This window comes from Eptesicus fuscus, chromosome 19 (assembly GCF_027574615.1).
Source record: "Eptesicus fuscus isolate TK198812 chromosome 19, DD_ASM_mEF_20220401, whole genome shotgun sequence".
Lineage (NCBI taxonomy): Eukaryota > Metazoa > Chordata > Mammalia > Chiroptera > Vespertilionidae > Eptesicus > Eptesicus fuscus.
In genome coordinates this window covers 55,408,446-55,435,203 of record NC_072491.1, presented here as the reverse complement: position 1 = coordinate 55,435,203, position 26,758 = coordinate 55,408,446, and the positions used below count along the sequence as shown (strand labels likewise).

At 46.2% G+C, this 26,758-nt stretch overlaps 1 protein-coding gene and 1 long non-coding RNA gene across 5 annotated transcripts in view; one reads left to right on the top strand and one right to left on the bottom strand.

Annotated features, from left to right (window-relative positions):
- Window positions 1-21,658, top strand: part of PIP4P2 (phosphatidylinositol-4,5-bisphosphate 4-phosphatase 2) — a 39,038-nt gene extending 17,380 nt beyond the window's left edge. Inside the window, exons 3-8 of one of the 3 annotated variants that reach the window (XM_054708619.1) lie at window positions 5,517-5,623; window positions 6,618-6,741; window positions 11,458-11,510; window positions 18,551-18,641; window positions 19,500-19,668; window positions 21,598-21,658. In XM_054708619.1, the coding sequence (XP_054564594.1) occupies window positions 5,517-5,623; window positions 6,618-6,741; window positions 11,458-11,510; window positions 18,551-18,641; window positions 19,500-19,643 (519 nt within the window). In that variant the 3' untranslated portion in view covers window positions 19,644-19,668; window positions 21,598-21,658. Of the gene's footprint in view, window positions 1-5,516; window positions 5,624-6,617; window positions 6,742-11,457; window positions 11,511-18,550; window positions 18,642-19,499; window positions 19,895-21,597 lie in introns of those variants that run through there. The other 2 variants (XM_054708620.1, XM_008158860.3) reach the window with 2 other exon arrangements.
- Window positions 21,659-22,399: 741 nt separating this feature from the next.
- On the bottom strand, window positions 22,400-26,341 carry LOC114228821 (uncharacterized). Of its 2 annotated transcripts, XR_008554610.1 has the most exons (4): window positions 25,858-26,341; window positions 23,756-23,946; window positions 22,775-23,068; window positions 22,400-22,520 (listed from the first exon to the last, which is right to left on the bottom strand). It is a non-coding gene; the product is annotated as an uncharacterized LOC114228821 (long non-coding RNA). The 2 variants fall into 2 exon arrangements; XR_003614941.2 differs by lacking the exon at window positions 23,756-23,946.
- Window positions 26,342-26,758: the final 417 nt, after the last annotated feature.

Sequence of the window (26,758 nt, the reverse complement as noted above, 5' to 3'; positions counted from 1 at the left end):
TCCACAGGCCGACGTTCTATCCACTGAGCCAAACCGGTCAGGGCAGGGGTCCTCAGACTTTTAAACGGGGCCAGTTCACTGTCCCTCAGACCGTTGGAGGGCCGGACTATAGTTTAAAAAAAACTATGAACAAATTCCTATGCACACTGCACATATCTTATTTCTAAGTAAAAAAACAAAACGGCAGAAACACCCGCATGTGGCCCGCGGGCCGTAGTGTGAGGACGCCTGGTCTGAGCATACAGGATCCTCCTGGTGTTTGAGCTCACTCGTGGGAAGATGTCACGGCGAGTTTACATAGGGCGCCATTTGGCTCTTTACTTCCTAAAACAAGGCAGACCATAGACAGTTATTTGTAATTATCTTCGATGTCTATTCACATCACGGTGAAATCCATTTTCATTTTCACTAAAACGAAAATATACTGAAGTTCACCTCAAATGTGGACTTTGTACTTATGTGGAGAATTAGTTAAACCTATTTTATGTTTGTAGATGTCAGTATGGCTTTTCTTATTAGGAATTTATTATTGACATTTGTGCCAAATCCTATATAATAAAAGGCTAATATGCAAATTGTCCCCTCTACTGGGAGTTCGACCATGGGGCGGGGCCAGACAGCCAAACTGTCCACTGCCCCTCCCCCTGGCCAGCCCCCGCCCCGATGCCCTCCCCCCCCCCCCCGGAATCGGGGGCAGGCCGGCCAGCCAACCTCCCGCATCCCTTCCCTGACTGTGCATGAATCCGTGCACTGGGCCTCTAGTTGTTTATAAGTTGCTTGGTATTTTATTCCATTTGCTTGATACTAATTTGGTGAAATGTCCAAAAAATTTGAAGGGCAAATTTCTTTTACTAAACTTTGGGAAGAGCAATTAAATTTTAACTAAAATTTTCACAGTTTCAAGTAATAAATTTGTAAAGTGTATGCCAGTTAGATTAAGTATATTTCTGCTTTTATAGTTACTTTTCCATTATAAATAATTTTTTCTATAAAGGACATCATTGGAAGAATTTTATTGTATAGACCAGAGGCCCAGTGCACAAATTAGTGCATTGGTGGGGTCCCTCGGAGTGGCCTGCAGGGATCAGGCTGAAACCCACAGTCCAACGCCATCTGCAGCTCCTACCTGCCGCTCCTGCTCATCCGGCCCCACTGCACCTGCCACGGGCTAACGCCCCATCAGTCCCAATCGGGAGAGGCTTGCGCTGCCGCAGCAGCAGTGCTTGCCAGCCCTGAGTCCTGCCTCTGGCTCCCTCCCAAGGGGAGTGGCCTGCTGGATTGATCAGGACAAAACCAGCTCTCCGACATCCCCTGAGGGGTCCCGGATTGAGAGAGAGTGCAGGCCAGGCCGAGGGACCCACTGGTGCATGATCGGGGTTGGGGAAGAGCACAGGAGGGCTCCAGGGCGTGTCTGGTCCCATCTCACCCAGTCCTGACAGGGGCCGATTGGGGCCGGCTGGCCGGGGAGGGACACAGGAGGTTGGCCAGCTGGGGAGGGGCCATGGGAGGGCTCCAGGGCGTGTCTGGTCCCATCTCACCCAGTCCTGACGGGGGCCGATTGGGGCCGGCTGGCCGGGGAGGGACACAGGAGGTTGGCCAGCTGGGGAGGGGCCATGGGAGGGCTCCAGGGCGTGACAGGGCCATCTCGCTCAGTCCCGATAGGCCAGACCCCAGCAGCAAGCTAACCTACCGGTTGGAGTGTCTGCCCCCTGGTGGTCAGTGCATGTCATAATGAGAGGTTGAGCGGTCTTAGCATATCATTAGCATATCATGCTTTGATTGGTTGAACAGTCGACCAGTCACCGGGCACTGAGCATATTAGGCTTTTATTATACAGGATAGGTGACATCTGTAGAGCCACCTAGTTGTTTAAGTTGAACAATTAGTAGTAAATTTCATTGGCATTCACCTCCTTGGTGCTCTTCGTGGAGTTGGCAAACAATACAAGTTGTTAGACATAAGCAGTAATTAACACACATCCACAGCCTCAAAGGTCTCCTTGGATTTGGTATTCGTGGTTTTCCCCTCCTATTCCTCTATTCCAGTGGTTCTCAACCTTTCTAATGCCATGACCCTTTAATTCAGTTCCTCATGTTGTAACCCCCGACCATAAAATTATTTTCGTTGCTACTTCATAACTGTAATTTTGCTACTGTTATGAATTGTAATATAAATATCTGCGTTTTCCGATGGTCTTAGGCAACCCCGCTAGCAGTTCTCAACCTGTGGGTCGTGGCCCCCAATTTGAGAACCGCTGCTGTAGAGCCTAAGACTCTCCAACACTCCTCACAGCCTCAGGAGTCAGCCTACAGGTCCCAGGCCATGGGGGCTTCTCCCCCTGGTCCTGCGGACACGCCTCCAGCTGGGCCCACAGAGGTGATGACGTCCTGACACAACTTTACTTCCAAAAACAGCCTTTCTGGTCTGTGTCATAAACAAGGGCATTAAAACAACGTCAGATCATAAGCAGATGGACTTGAAATCATATTAAACTAAATACACAACACACCACCCATAAAAACTTCTGTTTTTAAACAAGTAGAAAAAGGGGAGTTTTAAAACTTTACACTTGCACTTGGAAGTCAACAGAATAGGCTAGGCCACTGATGCAGGATCTCCGAGTCCCTGTGCCTTTAGCCATCGCCATCAGCCTGGCTGCTGAGAATGCGGCGTTCACACAGCTGCAAGAGGTTTGACTGTAATAAATTATTTCTGGACATAAAGAATGTTGTGCTGAAGTTTTTATATCGTTACTAACCCTGTTACATAAGAAGTGCAAATAATTGTGAATATTCCAGAGAAAATGAATAGTATCCAATCAGATTGTCTTGTGTGGAATCAGTAACATTACAAGGAAGGGGGAAAAGTAGGAAAAAATGTGTTTGAGGAGTGCTTTGCATAAGACTTGCTAATGTTCATGTAATTTGATCTTAAATTTGTGAATTGAGGAGGTGCTAGGCAACTGGATGCTTCTCTGGAGAAATTCTAGAGAGAAAAGAACAGATAGGGTGGGCCAGGGCTCCACAGAACGGCTGCTTCCCCGTGATTCGTTCTCCTCGGTCAGCCCTGGAGATGGAACAACCACCCTCACAACAACAGCAAACGCAGAACAAGGCTAACGCAAGCCCTTCTTATTTCAGTAGCTAGGACTGGAAAGGGAAGGGGGGGTGAATACGGATACATTTTAGCGAGCTTTAGAGAACAGGACATTTAAGGTGAAAGAGGAAGCGATGTCTAGGACCAGCGAAGGGGAAACTGGGGAAGCACCGAGAAGGGGGGCTCGCTGGCCATGGCGGTGAGCGGGGGCCGAGGCGGCGCAGGGACAGGAGGCCTCGCCCTGCCACCCGGGGGCTGCACTGTCCCCTCGGGCGGGCCAAGTGGCAGACAGTCCCCGCCTCGGAGTGGCTGTGGGCCCGGGCGGGGCCAGCAGTCTCTGACGGCCCCCTGCCCGGTGAGAAGGAGCCCTCGGGCCTGGGCCGAGGTGAGAGGCCCGTGGTCTGGACAGAGGTGGGGATGAAATACAAAAACAAACCTGGTCATTTGCCAAGCACACATTTGCTTAAAGGTAAAATTTGGAGATACAAAAATTAAGGTTTTCTTCATAGTCTGGTTTTCTTGACATTTTAGGTAGTATAGTAATACATTCCGGATGTTTGTGAATTTTAAATATTCAGATTTTCTATATAATGTTTTTTATTTCTATATAATGTTTAATAAACTATAGGTGGCTTATTGCTAACTTTTATATATTTCTACCAAGATTATTTACTTAAGTTTTTAAAAATCTCTTTTATTGATTTGAGAGAGAGAGAGACATTAATTTGTCGTTCCACTTATTCATACACTCATTAGCTGATTCTTCTTCATGCCCTGACCGGGGATGAAATCCACAACTTTGGCGCATCAGGATGGCACACCGACCAACTGAGCTACTGGGCAGGGCTAGAAGTCTTTTTAAAAGAAGGTGCAGACTTACAGAGAAGTTATCAAAATAATAGTAGGCGGCACAGAGAGTGCTCGTGGTTTCTTCATGCACAGTCCCCACATATGAACATCTTGTCACATCAGCTGTCTCTTTCTAAATAAAAAAATTATCATTTTGCATAATATTTTAAAGTAATTGCAGTCATGATGCTTGACTACCACTTAACATTTTAGTGTGAATTTCTTTAAAAATAAGACACTCAGCTCGGCTGGTGTGGCTCAGTGTTTGAGCACTGACTCATCATGAGTCAAGAGGTCACTGGTTCTATTCCTGGTCAGGGCACATGCCCACGTTGCAGGCTTGATCCCCAGTGAGGGGAGTGCAGGAGGCGGCCTCTCACTCTCTAGTCAATAAAAACATATAAAAATAATAATAATAGAAAAAATACATTCACTTATACAATTACAGTGCAATTATCAGATGCAGGAAATTAATATACTGTTATCTAATTTTTTACCTAATTCATGTTTGTCCAGTTATTCCATTAAAAATAAAAATCCGACCCAAAAATCAATATAGAATTACATGTTGCACTTTGTTATCATGTTTCTTTAATCTCCCTTTATCTGAAATTTGGCGTTGCTTTGTCCTTTATTGCCGGGACGTTTTCTGAAGAGTACAGGCAGGTACTCTGTGAGACGTGCCTGAATTTGGTTTCTCTGACGTTCCCTGTGGTTCAATTCGGGTCACACATTTCCGGGTGTTGTGCCCAGGAGTGACATTCTGCTCCTCTCAGTGCATCATGCTGGTATTGAAGCTTTTAAACTGATTACACAATTAAAGAAAATAAAAGAATTGCTAGCATTAGAGCTATTGTAAGTTAAAAGGTATCATAAAATTAACCCTTCAGCCTAGCTGGCATGGCTCAGTGGTTGGGCGTCAACCTAAGAACCATGAGGTCAGGGTTCGATTCCTGGTCAGGGCACCTGCCCGGGTTGCAGGCTCCATCCCCAGTAGGGGGTGTGCAGGAGGCAGCCAATCCATGATTCTCTCTCGTCATTGATGTTTCTGTCTCTCTCTTCCTCTCCCTTCCTCTCTGAAACCAATAAGAATATATTTTTTAAAAATTAATCACTTCTGCTATCCTAGTGAGTAAAGTTTAGGAAAAGTTCACATTTGTCATCGACTCCTCTTTGCCCACGGTTCTGGGTAAGCCTGCTCCTCCCCTGGACAGGGCATGAGCCCCATGAACGTTTGCACCTGCCAGACAGACAGAGGACCTTGTCTTGTGAACTTTTAAGGGAAAACAACTCTCATTGTGCATTAAATATTCCTCTCATATTAAAAGACCCTTACACACTAATTTTGAAATATTTCCTTTGTTATTAACTCTCTGCAGCCTCCAAATTTCATGGAGTGCTTGCCAAGAGTAGACTATTTGAAAGCATTTAGGATGCACTTGTCCTTAAACTGTAATTTGATACTACTAACCTCCATTTTCAAAGAATTAATGCTTTTGTTTACACAAACAAGCTTTGTCAGTCTGCACTTTGGTTAATTTGCTGTGTTTGTATTTCCTTCCCTTATCTAGCCAATCAAAAATCCCCCGGCAGGGAAGAAATATGTTAGATGCCCTTGTAATTGTCTCCTCATTTGTAAGGACACATCTCGGCGAATAGGCTGCCCGAGACCCAACTGGTAAGAGATGAAGATTCATTCATTCATTCATTCATTCATTCATTCATTCAACAAGTATTTATTAAAGGCATTGTGCCAGGCATTGTTCTAAACAAAGTCTTTGTCCTCATGGTCATTACAGGCCTTAGATTATTTTCTTTGTGAAAGGAATGATATAGTTTGAAATTAATGGTCACAGGCATTTGCAAGATACAATATTCCTAGATTATTTTCTTTGTGAAAGGAATGATATAGTTTGAAATTAATGGTCACAGGCATTTGCAAGATACAATATTCCTGAATGAGCAATAGAAGTTTTCCTGACATACTTAATGCACTGTAATAAATCAGTTGTTAAACTTACATATTTAAAAACAACGAATTCATTTGCCTTTTATGTAATTCATCTTCGTGTAGAAGTGTTTTGTTCTAACCGCCGTTGTGCGCCTGCCACGGGCTGCACTGACCTTTGAGGGCACATGCGGTACAGTACGTTCTGGAGTTATTGCCAGATGCCACCGTGGATGTGCCCAGGGGTAGACTGCCTGGACCTGGACTGGTTTTTCGATGGTTTCTGCCGTTGGACCAGTGCATCATTCGCAGCCCTCCCTGGAAGGGAAGGCGCCGCCGCTTTCCTTTCTGTCCGGCTCCGCAGACACTGGGCAGCCAGGCGGGCAGGCGGGGCGGGACTGGCAGCGGAGGGAGGCTGGGCCGGCGCCAGGCGGACGCAGGTATTTCACTGTGTGTAGTATTGAGTGTTTGGCCACACTCAAGCTGTCTTCCTAGGTAGGGAATAATAACTATTTTCTGATTTGAACTTGGAAGAACAGCAATTAAATCATTCCCAAGTTTATTAGCTTAATTGCAGATGACAGTTAAATAGTACCCAAGTGTTTTTCTCTCTGTGATTTTGGCGCCAGAGCGGATTTATTAACTATTAATAGGACCTATTTTCAGTGCTGTATTCCCAGCCCATGGGTGAGCTAATGAAGCTGTTTCCTTCCTCTTCCCACAGCAGGCGCATCATTAACCTGGGCCCGGTGATGCTCACTTCTGAAGAGCAGCCAGCCCAGCCTGCAGGGCCAACCCAGCCGGAAGGTGCGCGGGTGGCGTGTGGGCACTGCGGGAGCGCCTTCCTGGTGAGTGGCTGACACGTGATCCTAACCACATGGGTCTGGCCCCGCTCACGGTCAGCGGTCTGTCCAGTGGAAACTGACCGGAAGACTTCAGTGGAGCCTTTTTAGGAAACTCGGGCACTCGGAGGTGCAGCCGGAATTCGCGGCAGCCGCTGTGAGCCAGGCACGCGGCGCACCTCTGCTTGGTTCATTTGCCAAAGGGCCTCTCCAGGGAGGCTCCTGGAACCCCGTGGCCTGGTGAGGGCCAGAGACTGCCCATCCTCCCCTTCTCAGTGGAGCACAAAGTGCAGGTTTATTGATTCAGAAGAAATCTTATTAGGATTTATCAGAGATTTTCTTATTTAAAAAGATAAACTTGAAGTAAAGGGGATGAACTCTGGTACCTGTAATTAGATAAAGCATTGGGTAAAAAGTTAGAAGGTCTAAGGAACCAGATATGACCAAAAGTTAGTTACTGCTTTTACCTTTAGCCCCACAGCTGACATTTAAAGGCTGATTTCATAACGGCTCCTGTGTCAGGAGGCTCTCCGCCGGAAGCTGTTCCTGGGGAGCCGTGGGAAGAAGCCTCCTGAGGATGGGCGGGGCCTGGGGGCAGTGTCTGTAAACAAACAGTCACTAAGGGGGAAACAGCTTAAGATTTGCTTTGTTGCTTCCAGTTTTTATCTTAGTAAAGTAACTGGTGCCCATAATTCCAAATGTCAACTAGGAATATATGGACAGCTTTATGGGAAAACACTGGTCGCCTCTCATCTAACACCCCGCTGGTCCCTCCCAGCGGCTCTGCTGACATCGACTTCCTGGGGTTCAATTGTTAGCTTATCCTTTTTCTTTCCGATGAAAAAATTTAAGATATTACCTGCCTGCCTCATTCATATCCTTCCCTCGTTCCATCCTCCCAGGAGAGTTATAATATTTTATTCAATTAATACTTAGTGTTTACATATTTTATCATTAGGTAAACGGTACTCACAGCTGAGCCAAGTAATTTGCTATATTCCTCTCCAGTATGACTTTCACATTTTTCTTGGATTTGTTAATCTTCCCTCCCCCTCTGGAATCTACCTTTCTATGTACGAATCATTAGTTCTTCCCGTTTCTTTTCCAGAGCTGTGGGACTCCGTCCCTCTCGGAAACACCAGGGAATCCAGGACTTCCCCTCCTGCCTCTCAGCGTCACCGGGCCGCCCTTCAGTGTCTTTGTAGCCCCTGGCACTGTCTCCCACGGGGTCCCGGGTTTATTCCTTCTGCTGGAGCACTTCCTCTCTCAGCTTTCCGAGAAAGGACGCAGGAAAATAAATTTGAGCCCTTTCATTTTTTAAACAGTTTTTAATCTAATTTCACGTTCACTTTATAATTTGTTCAGATGTGGAATTATAGTTTGACAATTATTTCCTCTCAAAATGTTTAAGGTTTGCTCCACTGGTGAGAAGTTCAATGCTCTTCTGACTCCTGACCCTTTCTCTGTGACCTTTTCCCTCTTTATTAGTATACTAGAGGCCCAGTGCACAAAATTTGCGCATGGGTAGGGTCTTTAGCAGCTGCCAGCTGCTGGCCTCCCTTCCCCCAGCTGCCTGCTGCTACCACCGGCCAGGCCTGCCTTCGCCCTCGCCTTGGCCTGGTGCACCCGCTCACCTGCTCCACTATCCCGCTGTGGTCCCGCTCTCGTCAGCGCCCATTGGGCCGGGCCAGCAGCACCTCCACTGCCATCTGCTGCCAGCGCCAACCATGTTCTGTGCCGCCCCCTGGTGGTCAGCACACATCTAACTCCCAGTCTGTGGAACTCCCGCCCATGGGGACAATTTGCATATTAGCCCTTTTATTATATAGGATTCCTCTTTCCTCATTCATGTTGCTTAGGGCTCTGAACGGCATTTGAAAATGTGCCGGGGGTGGGGGGGGGAGGGGGAGAGGTGGCAAGCTCTCTGTTCTCAGTAGTCTCTCCTGGTCCCCTCTGCTGGCTTTGTTCCCTTTCTCTAAGAAAGCGCTCTCTCTCTCTCTCTCTCTCTCTCTCTCTGAATCATTCTCTTCCCCTTTGGCTTCTTCCTTTCCTTAGTGGGAAATAGCTCCAACTATATCTTCTAATTTGAATTAAAATTTAATTCAAATTTTTTTTCAGATGCTCTAACTTTTAATTCCCAAGAGTTTCCCTGTATTCTGATTAATTTTTCGTTTTTATAAAGAGCTTTCTCTTCTTTATAGAAACTTTCTGCAGCTCCCATTTTTTTCTGAGGCATATTCTTTTTTATGCCTTGTCTCTCTTTCTGCCCATTTTTCTATCTGTTTTTCTCTTGTGATAGAGGTTTTACTGAAAAGTTTATTTATTTGAGGGCAAATCCCTGATTGGAATCTCTATGCATGCAGCAGGCATTCAACTTTTTCTCCTTCTTTCTCTCCCCCCCACCCCACTCCTTCCCTTCCTCTCCTTCTTCTCTCCTTTTAAAGAATTGTCAACTGTGAGTGCCAATAAGTCTTTTTTTATGGAAAGTTTCTATGGGAACAGTCCCAGATCTCTTGTGAGGACGCTTTCTAGGATCTGAGAAAGGAAGTCGGATGAAGGGCTCGCCCACTATTCAGACGGCAGAATGGAGCCGCGCCTGCTCCTACCGTGCTGCCTTCCTCTTGCCCCTGCTCAGCCTCGTGTCCTCACCTCGCAAACCTCTCTTCAGAATGCATGCTCTTTTCTCGCATGTGTTGGGGAAGGAGAGGCTCCTGAGTCTGTGGTGTGAGGGAAGTCGATAACCGGTATTCCTGCTAGACCGCCACCCTCCCTGCACCTGAGAGGAGCCTGGTGCTGCTCGGTCCCTGTGGGCCACCTGCTTCCCACACAGGCCCTCGCAGGCGGTCGCACCCTCACTGGCCGAGTCAGTTGCCAAGTCCACACCAGCTTTCCAGTGTCCCAGTTCCCTTCTGATTCTCTTTGTCCTTGTGGTCTTATACATTTTTAAATTCATTCACTATCATTTTAGTCAGGTTTGGGCAAGGAAATAGAAATACATGCATTTAGCCAATTTACTACATTTAGCCAGAATTGCTATGATTTTCTGACTTAGTATGATAAGATAAATCTTCTTTCTGGCTTTTATATTCTATTGATTAAATCAGTGACAAAGTGTATAAATTAAGAGGATATACTAGGTAAGTTAGAGGATATACTTGGTGAGAGCAGTTAAATTTCTTTTAAAAATCATTATCTATTGATTTATAATAGAATGATATACTCTGTGGGTATTGATACATTTAGTACTTAGACTACCTTAAATATATTTATCTTTTTTGTCTTTTTTTAATTCTCACCCAAGGATATGTTTTTATTGATTTTTTTTTTTTTAGAGAGAGAGGAAGGGAGAGGGAAAGAAAGAGAGAGAAACACCAATCAGTTGCTTCCTGTATGAGGAATTGAACCCACAACCTTCCAGTGTATAGGACAGTGCTCCAACCAACTAAGCCACACCAGCCAGGGCTACTTTTTCCTTTCTTATATGTAAACTAGAGGCCTGATGCACGAAGATTCGTGCAAGAATGGGCCTTCCCGCCCCTGGCTGCTGGCACTGCCTTTGTTCTGGCCAGAGCCACCTTTCTGCCTTCCCATGCTGCCCAGAGGCTCCAAGAGGCTGGGGTGGTGCAGAACACCCCTGCCCCCGGCTGCTTGGCACCTGTGTATGCACATTAACCCGCCATCTTTGTTGGGTTAATTTGCATACTCCTGATTGGCTGGTGGACATCACGAAGGTAGGGTCAATTAGCATGTTTCTCTTTTATTAGTGTAGACGAGTCATATTTTGAAATACCATTTTAAAATCTTCAAAAGAGATTTATTTTTCACCTACTTCAGTGAACTCCTCTCCACAATTACCTTGAATTTTGCCCAGTTCTGTTTTGTATTCCAAATCTTTGTCCTGAATGCTCTATGTAGCCACATTATAAATAAGTTCATTTTATTTGTTCAAATATCTATATTGAATGAGTTTCAGGCACAGGCTAAGTGCTGAGGAGACAGGAAGACACACTCTCTGCCCTCATGGGATTTCCTAATCGAATAGGAGGAGAAAGACAATTAAAACATGAAATATTAAAATGTTTATATTTAATTTTTTTGCATTATTATTATTATTATGCTGATCATGACCAGTCGTATCCTTTTACTATGTTCTTTGCCCTTCCAGCTTTAACTATCAGAATAATTCATTTGCTTATTCTCTACCTTGTTTTCCCCTCGACGCTACAAGGCCTGAAAACAATTGAGACAAGTTACAAAGTTCACAGCATTGAAAATATTTAGTTTATTTACTTTGTGAGTTTCCCACATTAATAGAATAAATAGCTGCATTTCAATAATGAATCTATATACTTATGTATTTAAAAGGCGAGTCCTCAAGATTTAAAGGAAAGAAAACTTTGAAGGTACATGAAATGTTTGTATTACTTTGGAGTGAACGAGACATAAATCTAAAAGAAATGACCCTAATCACGGCAGTGCATTCAGTTTCCTTGTAGAGCGACCCCACTTGCGTCAGAGCCTCGGGAAAGTCCTGGGAACTGTTTCAGATGGGAACCCCAAGCTTCCTTTCAGGCGGAGGGCGGGTGGGGCGCTCTCCCACCCATAAGAAGGCAGTTGCCTCGGCTGTGGTCCTGGGTGATGTTTGAGCTAAAAGAAGCACCCTCTCAGAGTGGATGGTCTCCCGTTGTTTCTTTGCAAGCCCTCTCTTTATTTATTTTACAGTGGATGGAATTGAGGTTCAACACTCTGGCGAAATGCCCACACTGCAAAAAAATGTAAGTGCCCGCCATTGGACATGCTCTGGGGTCCTTGTGAACAAGTTAAAGATTTCAAAATTCACACTTAATTAGATTTTGATCTTAAGACATGCCATGAAATGAATGAATGTGTAATATATTTATACTTTTCAATACAGAAAGGAAATCTTTAAACTCCTTAACATATTTCATTTTAAAATTTAAATGATTAGGCTTAATATCACTCTCTGAAAGGAAATAAATTTCTAAAATTATCAGTAACCTGGTGAACATTTGCATATGTCCTAAGAGGTTATAATCTATTACAAATAATCTAAAATTTATATTTAAATGGGCTATCATTTAGAAGAAAAGGTACTTGCTAGCTGTTCTAATCTCCTGCCTAAAGGCAACATATCAGTGGGGAAAATAGAAGATATATATAATAAAAGAAAAATATGTTGTCTTTTATTGATATCAGAGAGGAAGGGAGAGAGAGAGGGAGAGAGATATATAAACATCAATGATGAGAGAGATCAGTTGCCTCCTGCACAACCCCCTACTGGGGATTAAGCCCACAACCTGGGCATTTAATCTGACTGGGAATCAAACCAGGACCTTCTGGTTCATAGGTCAACACTCATACCACTGAGCCACACCCACAGGGTGAAGATGTATATTTAGTAGTAGTAGTATTTTTCATCCTCACCCAAGGAGTGAGGATATGTTTTCCACAGATTTCAGTGAGAGTGGAAGGGAGGGGGTGAGTGGAGGGTAACAGAGAGAAGGAGGGAGAGAGAAGGGGTGTGGGGGGGAGAGAGAAACCTCAATGTGAGAGACACACTGATTGGTTGCCTTCTACAGGTGCTCCAACCTGGTGGGCAGGGGTTGTAGGGGATCAGACCTGAAACCCAGGTACATGCCTTTGACCAGAAATCAAAGCCAAGACGCTCTGGTAAGCAGGCCAATACTCCAACCACTGAGCTATGCCGGCCAGGCTAGAAGACATTTTATGGCACCTGTATTGGGAGTCCCCAAATCACCCCAAGATTCCATGGTGTTCTCAGGGGACTAATAGGAATTACTCGTCTATATTTATGCTCACAGCTATGATTTGTTAGTGTGAAGTGCACAAGCCAAATCAGCACAGAGAAGACTGTATGGGCCAACGTCTGGAGCAAGAGAAGCAAGTCTCCAAGAGCTCCCGCCAGGGGCGGCACAGGCCTCTCACGCCCTCCAGCCGCACGTCAGTGCTGCCTCCAGAGAGGCTCAGTGCGGACTCCGGGCTGCGTGCTGGTTGGAGCAGGTCCCACAGGCACTTGCTGAACAGCACAAACGTAAGTTCTAGAATCCCAGCAGGAAAGCAGGAGTTCAGTGCTACCACATGGATTGCACAATTAGGCATGATAAGCTGGCAAGCCACCTAGTTAGGCAATGGTGAGATCTTTCCAGACCTTTCGAAGACTGCAGTCTCCGGCCTGCTGCATTAATGACATGCTACACAGCCCTAGCCAGTTTGACATGTCCACCTAGCCAGTTTGGCTCAGTGGACAGAGCGTCGGCCTGCGGACTCAAGGGTCCCGGGTTCAGTTCTGGTCAAGGGCATGTATCTTGGTTGCGGGCACATACCCAGTAGGGAGTATGCAGGTGGCAGCTGATAGATGTTTCTCTCTCATCGATGTTTCTAACTCTCTGTCCCTCTCCTTTCCTCTCTGTAAAAAAATAAAATAAATAAATAAATAAAATATATTTAAAATAACATGCTGCACAGAATCTATGCTGGTAATAAAATTTTAATTTAAAATTATTCTCCACATATGTATATGTGAATTATAACTTAAGCTAAGGAAATTAAACTGGAATGTTTTGACAATTCAGTGTTGAAAATTAAAAACAGGAGTTCATAGTTTAATCTGTGCGATACTTAGTATGATATAAATACCTTATCTGTTTTAATAGAGAAATCCTAAGAATGACTTCTAGGAAAAATGAATTAAAAACTGTCTGAGAAGTAGAGTATATATAACAAAATATCTTTCTTTATCTCTGCTAAAAGTGGTCCCAACTAAATATAGCCCTGAGACAATAATTCTTTACAGCATATTTCTAGCTTCAAAGGAACAAATATTTTCCTTTTTATTTGTGTGAAATTAGTCATCTGAATTCATAACTTCGTTGCATCCAGTAGAAGTCTGTACACAAAGAAGCAAAATGAATAACTCCTAATAATTACACTGAAAAAATATATATACTCGAGGGACACTTCCAGACACACACGTAAGTATGTGACTATGCCTGTGCAGTAGATGTATTTTTACAAAAACGAAGAAGATAAATTGCAGGTATCTTCACCGAGAATATGAAATTGAATTAAAAATTTCTGTAGGAAATAAAGAGAACCCGAGCCTGCCTGTGACTGGCAGCCCGTGCTCAGCACCGGGCAGCCCGTTATAGGACCAGCTGTGTCCCAGGATCCAGGAGTTACCATCCTCACGTTACAGAGGAGGAACTTGAGAAGGTTCAAGATGCAACTGACTGCTTTTGCTTGCTTACTTAGAACAGTCACCGTAATTTGCAAGTAATAAAGAAGCATTGAATGCATAGTACTCTGTGATTAGTTAGGACATCACAAGACAGTGTATTAATGTGAAGAACTTTTATCAGTTACTTAAGGACAACTTACATAGAAATGCACATGGGATAAGTCAGCTCACGGGGCACAGTGAGGAAAGAACGCTGGTAGAACTGGGTCACATGCTAACCCAGTGCAGCGTTGGGCAGAGATGCCCCCCTCCCCCGCTTCCCCCCCCCCCCACTGTCCCGTCCCAGCACTTGCAGTCGCAGCTGATTTCTTCTCTTTGAATTTTTTCTTCATGACAAATGATGAATCATGTGTTGAAGTAAGATTCCGAGTCAAAATTTTATTCCTTAAACACAAATAACAAGTACCCTAAAGTTACGTTTAAGGTGAGGAGTTACCCATGACTGTAAAGCTGTCACGGGGTGGGGGGTGGGGGGCGCCTGGCCCGGCTCCAGCACCCATGTCCTTTTCCTGTTGCTGGTGCCCCTCGCTCAGTCACCAGGCAGCCATGGTCCCAGCTGGCCAGGGAGCCCTCGAGTTCCGAAATACAGGCTGAGTTCCATTTCCATGCAAGTGTCATAATAGGCCTACTACTATAGAAATGGTGATTTAATCCATGATAATGATTATTAAATACTAGAGGCCCAGTGCACGAAATTCGTGCACGGAGGAGGGGGTCCCTCAGCCCAGCCTGCACCCTCTCCAATCTAGGACCCCTCGAGGGATGTTGGGATCAGGCCTAAACGGGCAGTTGGACATCCCTCTCACAATCCAGACTGCTGGCTCCCAACTGCTCACCTACCTGCCTTCCTGATTGCCCCTAACTGCTTCTGCCTTTCAGCCTGATCACCCCCTAACCACTCCCCTGCCAGCCTGATTGATGCCTAACTGCTCCCCTGCCAACCTGATTGCCCCTAACTGCCCTCCCCTGCAGACCTGGGTCCCCCCCAACTGCCCTTCCCTGCAGGCCTGGGTCCCCCCCAACTTCCTTCCTCTGCAGGCCTGGTCACACTCCTAACTGCCCTCCCCTGCAGGTTTGATCACCCACAACTGCCCTCCCTTGTAGGCCTGGTCCCTCCCTACTGCCCTCCCCTGCTGGCCATCTTGTGGTGGCCATCTTGTGTCCATATGGGAGCAGCCATCTTTGTCCACATGGGGGCAGCCATCTTGTGTGTTGGAGTGATGGTCATTGTGCATATTACTCTATCCTATCTAATAAAAAAAAAAGCCTCCTGCTTTCTTTTATTAGATAGGATAGAGGCCTGGTACATGGGTGGGGGCTAGCTGGTTTGCCCTAAAGGGTGTCCCGGATCAGGGTGAGGGTTCCCTTGCGGCGTGGGGCGGCCTGGGCGAGGGGCCTGTGGTGGTTTGCAGGCCAGCCATGCCCCCCGACGACCCAAGCGGAGGCCCTGTATCTGGAATTTATTTATCTTCTACAATTGAAACTTTGTAGCCTGGAGTGGAGCCAAGCCTCCTGCTTTCTCCATGGCCGCAGCTGCAGGCCAGGGCTGCAGGAGCTTGGCTTCCTCCATCGCCAGGGGCAACCCAAGCCTCCTGCTCTCTCCAGCTCTGTGGCTGCCACCATTTTTGTTGAGATTTATTTATCTTCTATAATTGACACTTTGTAGCCTTGAGTGGAGACCTGGGCCTGCCAGGGAGTGTGGAAAGTTTGGCTTCCTCCATTGACAGGGAAACCCAAGCCTCCTGCTCAATCCGTGGCTGCAGCCATCTTGGTTGAGTTAATTTGCATGCTCGCTCCTGATTGGCTGGTGGGCGTGGCTTGTGGGTGTAGCAGAGTTATGGTTAATTTGCATATTACTATTTTATTAGATAGGACTAGAGGCCCAGTGCACGACATTCGTGCACGGGGAGGGTGTCCTCAACCCAGCCTGTGCCCTCTCCAGTCCAGGACTCCTCAGGAGATGTCTGACTGCCGGCTTAGGCCCACTCCCCACGACATCCCCCAAGGGGTCCTTAGTGCTGCCATGGAGGCGAGGTGAGAGAGGCTCCCGCCACCACTGCTGAGCGGTGCTCCCCCTGTGGGAGCTCACTGACCACCAGGGGGCAGCTCCTGCGTTCAGCGTCTGCCCCCTAGTGGTCAGTGTGCATCATAGCAACTGGTCATTCCACTGTTCAGTCGATTTGCATATTAGCCTTTTATTATATAGAATCATTTCTCTACATCACTGATATACTTATTTGTGGGTCACCTCCTGTCATTTTAAACAGCAGCAGACTCTTACTCTTCTATATTGCTATTTCGTGTTTTCTTTTATAATTATTCACTAGAGGCCCAGTGCATGAAATTCGTGCACGGGGGGGGGGGGGGGGGGGGGAGCGTTTAATACTTCAGCCCAGCCTGCACCCTCTCATATCTGGGACCCCTTGAGGGATGTCTAACCCACCAGGATCAGGCCTAAACGGGTGGTCAGACATCCCTCTCACAATCCAGGACTGCTGGCTCCCAACCGCTCACCTGCCTCTGCCTGATTGCCCCTAACCGCTTCTGCCTGCCAGCCTGATCATCCCCTAACCACTCCACTGCCAGCCTGATAAATACCTAACTGCTCCCAGGCCAGCCCGATTGCCCCTCCCCTGCGGCCTGGTCACCCTAACTGCCCTCCCCTGCCAGACTGGCCAACCCTAACTGTCCTCCCCTGCAGGCCTGGTTGCCCCCAACTGCTCTCCCCTGCAGACCAGGGTACCCCCAAACTGTCCTCCCATGCAGGCCTGGGTCCCCCTCAACTGCCCTCCCCAACAGGCCTGGTCCTCCCCTGCAGGCCTGGTACCCCTTAACTGCCCTCCCCTGCAGGCCTGGTCCCCCCCAAATGCCCACCCCTGCAGGCCTGGGTCCCCCCAACTGCCCTCCCCTGCAGGCCTGGTCCCCCCAACTCCCCTCCCCTGCAGGCCTGGTTCCCCCAAATGCCCACTCCTGCAGGCCTGGGTCCCCACAACTGCCCTCCCCTGCTGGCCTGATTGCCCACAACTGCCCTTCCCTGCCAATCATCTTGTGGCAGCCATCTTGTGTCCACATGGAGGCTGCCACCTTGTGTCTTGGTATGATGGTCAATTTGCATATTACTCTTTTATTAGATAGGATGAATTCAACAAATAGTCCTCTGCTAGTTACTGTGCTAGAAGTAAAAGATATAACCTTGCCTTCAGGAAATTTTGTCTTGTGGGTAGAGAGAAGAGAATATACCATCACCATAAAGTGTTCAGTGCTTTGAAATAGGTGTGCCCCACATTCTCTGCTCTAAAGCAAATATGGATTTGAAAATCTCTGGCTTCACATCTTTTAGTAGTTTCCAAATTCATGGCCATGGCATGTGTAGATTGTACTCTGCACAACCCACGGAGTTGGTGTTATCCTAGGTTTGGCTATTAGTGGAATAGAAAGTCGACTGAAGAAGGGCATTTTCTACTTATTAACATTAATGCACCAAATGGACTTATTATAGGCTCATTACCCAGAATCCAAAATGAAGCTCCGAACTTCTTAGTAAGATATGTACAGTGTAGGTATTTGCCTAGCGCACCTATTGGTATCTTTGTTATGTCTTCTCCCACCTACACACACTACCTATGTCCCTGCTTTAATGAATTCTTCTACTTCCGTAAGTGTACAATGCAGCTCCTTATTCTCAGGATGCTAGGCCTGGAACGACCTGGCTAATCCCTTCTCACTCCTGTAACCTGGAAAACACTACTGAACACAGGAAGAGGTGGCTGCAGCAGGAGATTGTTACCTGTGCTGAGTCAAGGCCTCATGGAACAGCAGTCTACAACCCCAGGCTGCACATGTACTTTCCAATTCTTAGATGCAAGAGAAATACACTTCTTAAGCTACTGTATTCTGGATTCCACTATAATAGAATTCTAGCATGCGCTCTAAATATCATACTTTTTAGGGTAAAAAGAATTATTAATATGATCACTTCATCAGAAATATAACTTCTGGCCCTAGCTGGTTTGGCTCAGTGGATAGAGTGTTGGCCTGCAGACTAAAGGGTCCCAGGTTTGTTTCAGGTCAAGGTCACATCCCTGGGTTGCTGGCTTGATCTCCAGTAGGGGGCGTGCAGGAGGCAGCTGATCAATGATTCTCTCTCATTATTGATGTTTCTTCTCTCTCTCTCTCTCTCTCTCTCTCTCTCTCTCTCTCTCCCTTCCACTCTGAGATCAATAAAAATATATTAAAAAATAAAATAGATTTTTTTTCTTGGAAGATCATTATTGACCACACTGTTTTGTGTGTGAATATTTTCAATGACCAAGGCTTAAACTTTGTTTAAAGCCACAATAATATAGCACATATTCACTAATTATGATTGTGATTCATGTTAGTCACTAAAAGTGACATTTTTCTGTATGTGGTATCTCTCAAGTTGAAGAAAGAAATAGAAGTGTGTTTGTTACTGAAGCCATAGTGAGTCCTCAAGGCTGGCATGAAGAGCGGTTATTAAATGCTTAACGCTCCTTCTTGCTCTCATGATTGCAGCTCCTCAGTGGGCTGTGCTCTCCCACGAAGACGCTGCTGTGCGTACGTTGCCATTGGGATGATGTGCTTCTTCATTGGAGTTGGATTAACTGTGAGTCCTACTTTCCTCTTGACTTTATCACAAGTGAATGAAGAGCCTGCCTCCCCGGCATACCGGCCCAGAACCTATGGGCAACTGGGAAGTTCAGTCCATGGACCTTTTAGCAGAGTTCACCCATCCAAGGGAAATGGTATCTTGGGACCCCACTGAAGGTTCTTGGCACTGGGGACTTTACCATCCATTTAAGGGAAGCCCCTTGGTTTTCACTTAATGCCAGAACCAACCTGGCCATGGCCAAAGCCAAAGCCACACTCCATCAGCTATGGAGGGCGGAAAACCCAGTCTTCTCTTTATGCAAGTGAAGCAGAGGCTAGTGTCAACACGAGGGGCATTTTCAGGGGGTGCTGACGCTAAGCAGCTGGCACGGGGTATCACGGGGAGCGGAAGGGCTGACCTGATTTGCTGCCAATTACTTCCCAGGCTCCTTTGTTGCACCTGTCCGCATGTCACTCGCCAGGCGAGATTATACAGGTTACGTTTTAGAAACATGTTTTAGTGGGGGTTTTTGCTTACTTCATAAAATTTGTAGTTATTGTAACTAACAGCAGCATCTTAATAACTTTAACCTGTTAGTTAATGAAAAGTACACCAACTCATTTTATAGGGATTTTGTGGCCCCAAGGATATTGTTCATAAAAAGCATATGTGAACCAACACAAGTTCTCCAGTTGATTATTCAGGATGGTTTCTTTGTATTTTAGTGGTAATTCCAGTTTGGTCCTGGGAGCGTGTCTGTGTAGCATCCACTTACTCTACTGCCGTTTTTAATCTCCCAACACAAGTTATCTAAGCAGATAATATTTTTTAAAAGTTTCCAATCTTTTGTATTTATATTGCTTTCTATTTTAGGTTGGCACCCAAGATTTTGCAAGGCGATTTCATGCAACCTATGTTTTGTGGGCAATTGCTTATCTCTTAGGCTCCATCTGCCTTATCCGAGCATGTTACTGGGGAGCCATAAGAGTGAGCTATCCAGAGCACAGCTTTGCATAAGCTTGCTTATGAGCAAGTGATTCAGGTGAGAGTATCTAGCAGTTCTTGATAAGCTGCTCTGGACATATTTAAATCATTTATCCTCATGGATTCCATTCTGGTTTATGTATAAAGTTTCAAGACTTTGGGAGTCTTTTATGAACAAATGCTCATTGCACTACGTTATATGCAAATGATAATTTGTTTTGCTGCTAGGTTTTCGAGCTCTGAATAATAAAGCCGTGTCTTCATGTCCTTTTATATCTCTTAAACATGTTTTGAATTTGCCACTATGTATTAGATCACCTTTCATTTTTAAAATTATTCCATTACTTCCTGATCTGTGAGTATTCCCAAGAAGTGTTTATAAATGTTTCTATGTATACTTACATTTTAATTAACATATCAAAATTTCCTGCTTTAAAATCTAAGCAATATGCATTTTGCTTGAACTGCTTTAAGATCATAGTGACCTTATTCAGGAAAAGAATTTGAGTGTACTTTCAAATACTTGATATTCTTGTCAGATAAAAACCGTTTCTAGATACTGTTTGCTTGTTTTTGTTGTTTGTAGAAAGATACACTATTTTGGTAGTAATTTAAAATACAATAATGAAAATATTTATTTGTCCACATTTAAAGATGATGTTGGATAAATGTGTTTTTCTCCTCAGAGATCACAGGTCTTTTGTCTTTTATTTTTGTCTGTTGTTTTATTTGCCTATTATACAAGTTCTGGTCTAGATTTATGATTTTAATGTAATAAAATCATAAATGTATTTCTTTATGTATTTCTTTGTAATGCCTGAAGGAAGCATTTTACATAAATGTTTTCTAATACTTAACCATTTCAGGAAAGATATATGTACATTTGGTTGTCCTCTTCATTAATCATGGTAAATGTTTCCTATTGGGATCATCATGGACTACTTCTGTGTGAAGGGAGCCTGTGCATTTTACTTTAGCTAACATGTTGAGATTAGAAGCAGTTACTCTTACCATTTTTCTCAAATATAGCTGGTCATCAAAAATTTATTCATGAAAATAGATTACAGACAAAAAACAACACAGTTTTCAAAGAATTCACTAGGATGAAAAATAAATTGCTTGGTTGAAAAACACTGTTCTCAAGCCCTTAATGCAGAATTAGAATGAGACGATCTGAATGAATTAATTAGCTCCTCCAGGGACAGGAACATGTTAATTTATTTATGTTCCTGATTAGTACAAAAATGTGCTCATCAAACAGTTTGGAAGAAAATACATGTAAACTTGAAAGAGTAAATGATAACTATACTAGTATAAATGTGGTAGCTCAGGATTACATGTACCTTTGAAAGTACACTAATAAAGATTATTGTTTAAAAAATTACCTTTTTATATTCAATTAAAAAAAAAGATATAATTTCCAAGATTGCCTTGAGATCTTATTCTGAAGTTTTCATGTTTAAGAACATATATTTCTTTACATATAATAGTCACTTATTTTTTTCTAGTATTTTCATGGTTTCATTTTAAAAATGTAGATTCCTTATCTATTTATAATATACTTGATATAAGGTATGAAATAAGAATCTAAATTATTTTTTATCTTATTGGTTAACTAGTTGTAATAGCATTATGTATTAAATAATCCATTATTTTCCTATTCATTTAAAATCTCACATTTAATTATAGGGTGGGGCAAAAGTAGGTTTATAGTTTTTTGTATGGAAAATAATACACTGGTTGATAAATAATAATTACAAGAATAAATTCTGTGTTTCATTTTATTGTTTGGTTCTGGACCACTGCAATAAAGTGAAATTGCATTAAAGCAAGTAACTCAAATTTTTTGTTTCCAAGGGCATATAAAAGTTTATGCTATACTATAGGTATGAAGTGCACAATAGCATTATGTCTAATAAAGAATGTACTCATACATACCTTAATTTAAAAATTCTTTATTGTTAAAAAATGCTGATCATCACCTCAGCCTTCAGCAAGTCCTGATCTTTTTGCTGATGGAGGGTCCTTGCCTTGACGTGGTGGCTGCTGACTGACCAGGTTGGCGGCTGCTGAAGGTTGGAGTGGCAATTTCTCAAAATACGCCAGCACTGAAGTCTGCTGCAGCGACTGGCTCTTCCTTTCATGAGTGACTTCTCTGCAGCATGCGAGGCTGTTGGACAGCATTTTACCCACAGAACTTCTTTCAAAATTGGAGTCAATCCTCTCAAATGCTGTTGCTGCTTCATCAACTAAGTTTTAGAATATTCTACATCCAAATGTAGAATATTCCAGTTCAGCAATTTTCACAGCATCTTCACTAGGAATGGATTCCTCGCCAAGAAGCCACTGTTGTTGTTTATTCTTCAGATGCAATTTCTCAACCATTAAACTTTTATCGTGAGACTGCTGCAATTCAGGCCCATATTCAGGCTCTAATCCCAGTTCTCTTGATGTCTCCACATCTGCAGTTACTCCCTCCACTGAAGTCTTGACTCCCTCAAAGGCATCCATGAGGGTTGAAGTCAACTTCTTCCAAAGTCTGTTAATGTTGATGTTTTGACCTATTCCCATGAATCATAAATGTTCTTAATGACATCTAGAATGATGAATCCTTCCCAGAAGGTTTTCATTTTACTTTTCCCAGATCCATCAGAAGAATCACTATCTATGGCAGTTGTAGCCTTACAAAATATATTTCATAAATAATAAGACTCAGAAGTCAAAAGTACTCCTTGATCCATGGGCTGCAGAATGGATGTTGTGTTCCCAGTCATGAAAACCACATCGATCTCTTTGTCCATCTCCATCAGAGCTCTTGGGTGACCATGTGCCTTGTCAGTGAGCAGGATATTTTGACAGGAATCTTTTATTCTGAGCAGTAGGTCACAGCCATGGACATACATTTTCTTTCTTTTTTAAATATATTTTTATTGATTTCAGAGAGGAAGGAGAGGGAGAGAGAGATAGAAACATCAATGATGGTAGAGAATCACTGATCAGCTGCCTCCTGACGCCCCCTACTGGGGATCAAGCCTGCAACCCAGGCACATGGCCCTTGGCTGGAATCGAACCTGGGACACTTTAGTACCCAGGCCAACACTCTATCCACTTAGCCACACCAGCCAGGGCCCTGGACATAAATTTTCAGCAACCATGTTACGTACAATCAGTGTGCTGTCATCCAGGTCTGAGGTTCCATGCACACAGCAAAGGCAGAGGACACGTAGCACAATTCTTTAAGACCCTGGGATTTTTAAAATAGTGAGTGAGCACTGTCTTCAGCTCAAGTCACCAGCTGCCTGAGCCCCTCACAAGACCCGGACGAGCTGCGGAAGCCGTTCTTGGAGCTCTGAGCCAGCACAGACTGGTCGGCTCCAGCTGTGAAAGCCTAGGTGGCATCTTCTCCCAGGAGAACGTGTAAGTTTTCTTAGTCAGCGATCCTTCCCCATTGCCTCAATCTATATAATAAAGAGGTAATATGCAAATTGTCTGTCACAGTGTCACAGTAACGCCAATTTGCATACTGACAGACCAGCAGGAGGCTGCGCAGGAGGGGGACTTGCGTGAGGCTCGCTTCCCTGCCCCAGCGCCAGAGTCCTCTTTCCCTCCCGGGTGCACGGCCCGACAAGCAACCCCACGACACCATGTCCCATCCGAGAGCACTCTGCCCAGGGACCCCACCAACCCCCCTGAGGAGGGGGGAGCTGAGGGGCGACACCCACACGGCAGAAGGCGGGTACTCGGGGCGCTGTTGGCAGATGCCAACCGGGAGGTGTGCGTGTGCATCGGCGGTGCCCCCCAGGAGTGGTCGTGCACACCAATCAGAGGGTGTGGACCCAACACCACTAAGGAAGGGCGCGGGTGCGACAACAGAGTGCACAGGCGACCCTCACACCACAGGGAAGCCGCCGCAGCTTTCTCCAGCCCTTCATTCATTCATCTGCCGGTCCCACCCGGATGGGGGCTCGCATCCTGGGCGGAATCCCCGAGGACAAGCCGGCGGACGGGGCCTGCGAATTCCAGAGGGGAGCCCACGGAGAGGAGAGCCGCTGGAGGCATGGATGCGGGCACGCGGGGCATCCCCCCACTTCAGCACTCAGCGGGAGAAAAGCCTCCCGCACACATGAATGCCCATGTGTACGCACGTAATGCAGCGGTCCTGCGATGGACACCGGCCCAGGCCGGCTGGACCCTCCCCTAACTCGGAGGGGGTAGGAGCAGGCCATGGTAGTCAAGACACAGCTGCATCGTGGCTCGGCCCCTCAAAGCCGGTAGAGAGGGGCCCAAGTGCCCAAAGAGAGGCGGCTACGGGTCCCAGAGAGGAAAGCAGTCAGTACTAAGGACGAAAAGCATAGAATTTTTAATGAGCCTGTAAAAGGAGTAAAAGAGGGAGGGAGGGAGGAGGGGGAAGATGGGGAAGGAGGGAGGGAAGAACTTTATAAAGGGAGTCAGTACAGAGCAGAGTTAAAGAAGGAAAGAGGATGTATGAGTGAACTGTAGGAGCTATAATGAAAATCAAGTATAGTTGTGTACTGGGGACAGATTTTAAAAGTAGGAGTCAGAAAAGAAAAAAGACAAATGATAGTAAATAATTAGGCAGGTAGATAGATAATAAAACAGTGGAAGTACGTAGAGAAGAATGTATGGGAAAGGTAGGATGAGAGAGAGAGGGAGGGAAGAAAAGCTTTAAAGGGGAGCCGTTGGAGCTGAAAAGGAGAATGGGAAGAAGGAAGAAATGGGGGAGGGAGCAAAACAGGTCTGAGGGAGGAAGTGAAGAAAAATATTAAGGTGGGAAGGAAGGAAAAGGTGAATATAAAGGAAAGAAGGATTTCTCTCTCTCTCCCAATTTTTTTTTTGGGAGGCAGCTAAAATTTTTGGTCGTCTTGTTTCGGCAAGGCTTACTTTCAAGTGTCTAAAAACAGAAGTGGAAGTTCTTGTTAATGTCCTTAATCACAGGGAACAGAAGAGCTAATTTAAGGTATTTTCTGACACCAGCACTAGAGTGCAGTACTCCTGGTTAGGGTAAGTAGGGGCTGGAAGAAGCGGGGTTAGAAATGGGAGGTATCTGTAATACCATTAGCAATTAAAAAAAAAAAAAAAGGAAGGAATGTGGGGAGGGAGGGAGGGAGGAGAAAGATGGGAAGAAGGATGATGGAACCGAAGTAGGAAATAAGGAGGAAAGAAAAGTTTATAAATGATGAGTCAGTAGGAAAAAGTGTTACATAAAGGAGAGAGAAAAATTGTAGGAAAAGCCAATAAGGAAGTCAAATACAATTGTGTGTGAAGGGGATAAGATTTTTTTAAAAAAAGGTAATAGCGACCAGGGCGGCAGGGGAGGGCAGTTAGGGGTGACCAGGCTGGCAGGGGAGGGCAGTTAGAGGCAGGCAGAGTGGTTAGGGCAGGCAGGCAGGTGAGCTGTTAGGAGCCAGAGGTCCCGGATTTCGAGAGGAATGTCCAACTGCCAGTTTAGGCTGGATGGGGCAGTTGGACATGCCCCAGGGTTCCTGCATTAGAGAGGGTACAGGTCGGACTGAAGGACCCCTCCCCCGTCCTCTATCTATAATATGCCTATGGCATATATGTGTATGTATGTTATACTTGCTTGGGTGTATATTTTCTGCACTTATATATAAAATAGCTTTTAGACACCTCAACTTAATACGTTTTTTATTGATTTTTTAGAGAGGGGGAAGGGAGAGGGATAAAGAGAAACACCAATGAGAGAGGAACATCATTGATCCATCCACTGCCTCCTGTACACCCCACACTGGGGATTGAGCCCACAAGCCGGGCATGTGCCCTGACCAGAATTGAACCATGACCTCTCAGTTCCTGGGTCCACGCTCAACCGCTGAGCCACACCGGCAGGGCAGACACCTCAACTTAAATATGCTATTATAATGTCATATTTACAAGTCCCAAACTGAACGCATTAATTCCTTTCCCAAACCTGTTCTTCCTCTCCCATCCCCTGTCATTATGTCACCACCAGCCAATTACTCGTTCTCCTACATGAGAAACCCAGGAGTCACCCCCATTCTCTCCTCCACCCCTTCCACCATCACTAGACTCCCCTCATTTCCCTTCCCTACGTCCCCTGCCCTGTTCCTTCCTGCAGTTATTGCCAACACCTCCAAGGAAGCCTTTGTGTGCCAGGTTTACTACTGCCACGCCCTCTCCAAAAACCCACCCTTCCTACTGCTGTCAGGGTGAGCTTTCAAATATTAAACACAGAAACCAAACCAACCTGGAAAAGGTTCAAAATGCGATTCCTGCCACCTCTCCTGTCTCACGCCTGCTCACTTCACCCCTCTTCCTGCAGCAAGCCGCCTGGCGGTCCTGGAGGGCCTGACGCGCGGCCCCAGGGCGGGAACCAACCTGCAAAGACGGAAAATTAAGGGTTCGCCGTGGACGGAGTTGTCTGAACTAATTTTGTATTTCCTAGGCCGGCAGGCTGCCGGACCAAGAACCGCCTCAAGTTGTCTGTCCCCGCGGTGGGCCCAGCTGACGGGGAGAAAGCAGAGCGCACGGGGACTCCAGGGCGGGCCGCTCTCCTCCGGTACCGCTCAGGACCGGGCGGGGCGCCCACGGTCCCACGGCTGTTCCTGCTGACGCGCCCCGCGCTCTGCGAGCCTCTCAGCACCTCGGGCACCGCTCCGCACCCTCCCAGCCGCCCAGACCCCGCGGTCGTGGTGGCGCCCGCTTTCCCCGCGCCTTGGCCCCGCCCACAACCTCACCTCCGCGCTCCTCAGGCCACCCCGCCCACAAGCCCGCCTCCGCCCCCGCCCAGCCGCCCTTTGCCCCGCCCACAAGCCCGCCTCCGCCCCGCCGCCCTTTGCCCCGCCCACAAGCCCGCCTCCGCCCAGCCGCCCTTTGCCCCGCCCACAAGCCCGCCTCCGCCCCCGCCCAGCCGCCCTTTGCCCCGCCCACAATCCCGCCTCCGCCCCGCCGCCCTTTGCCCCGCCCACAAGCCCGCCTCCGCCCCCGCCCAGCCGCCCTTTGCCCCGCCCACAAACCCGCCCCCGCCGCAGCCAAGTCGCCTCTTGCCCCGCCCACAAGCCCGCCCCGCCCCCGCCCAGTCGCCCTTGGCCCCGCCCACAAGCCCAAGTCGCTCTTGGCCCCGCCCACAAGCCCGCCCCGCCCAGTCG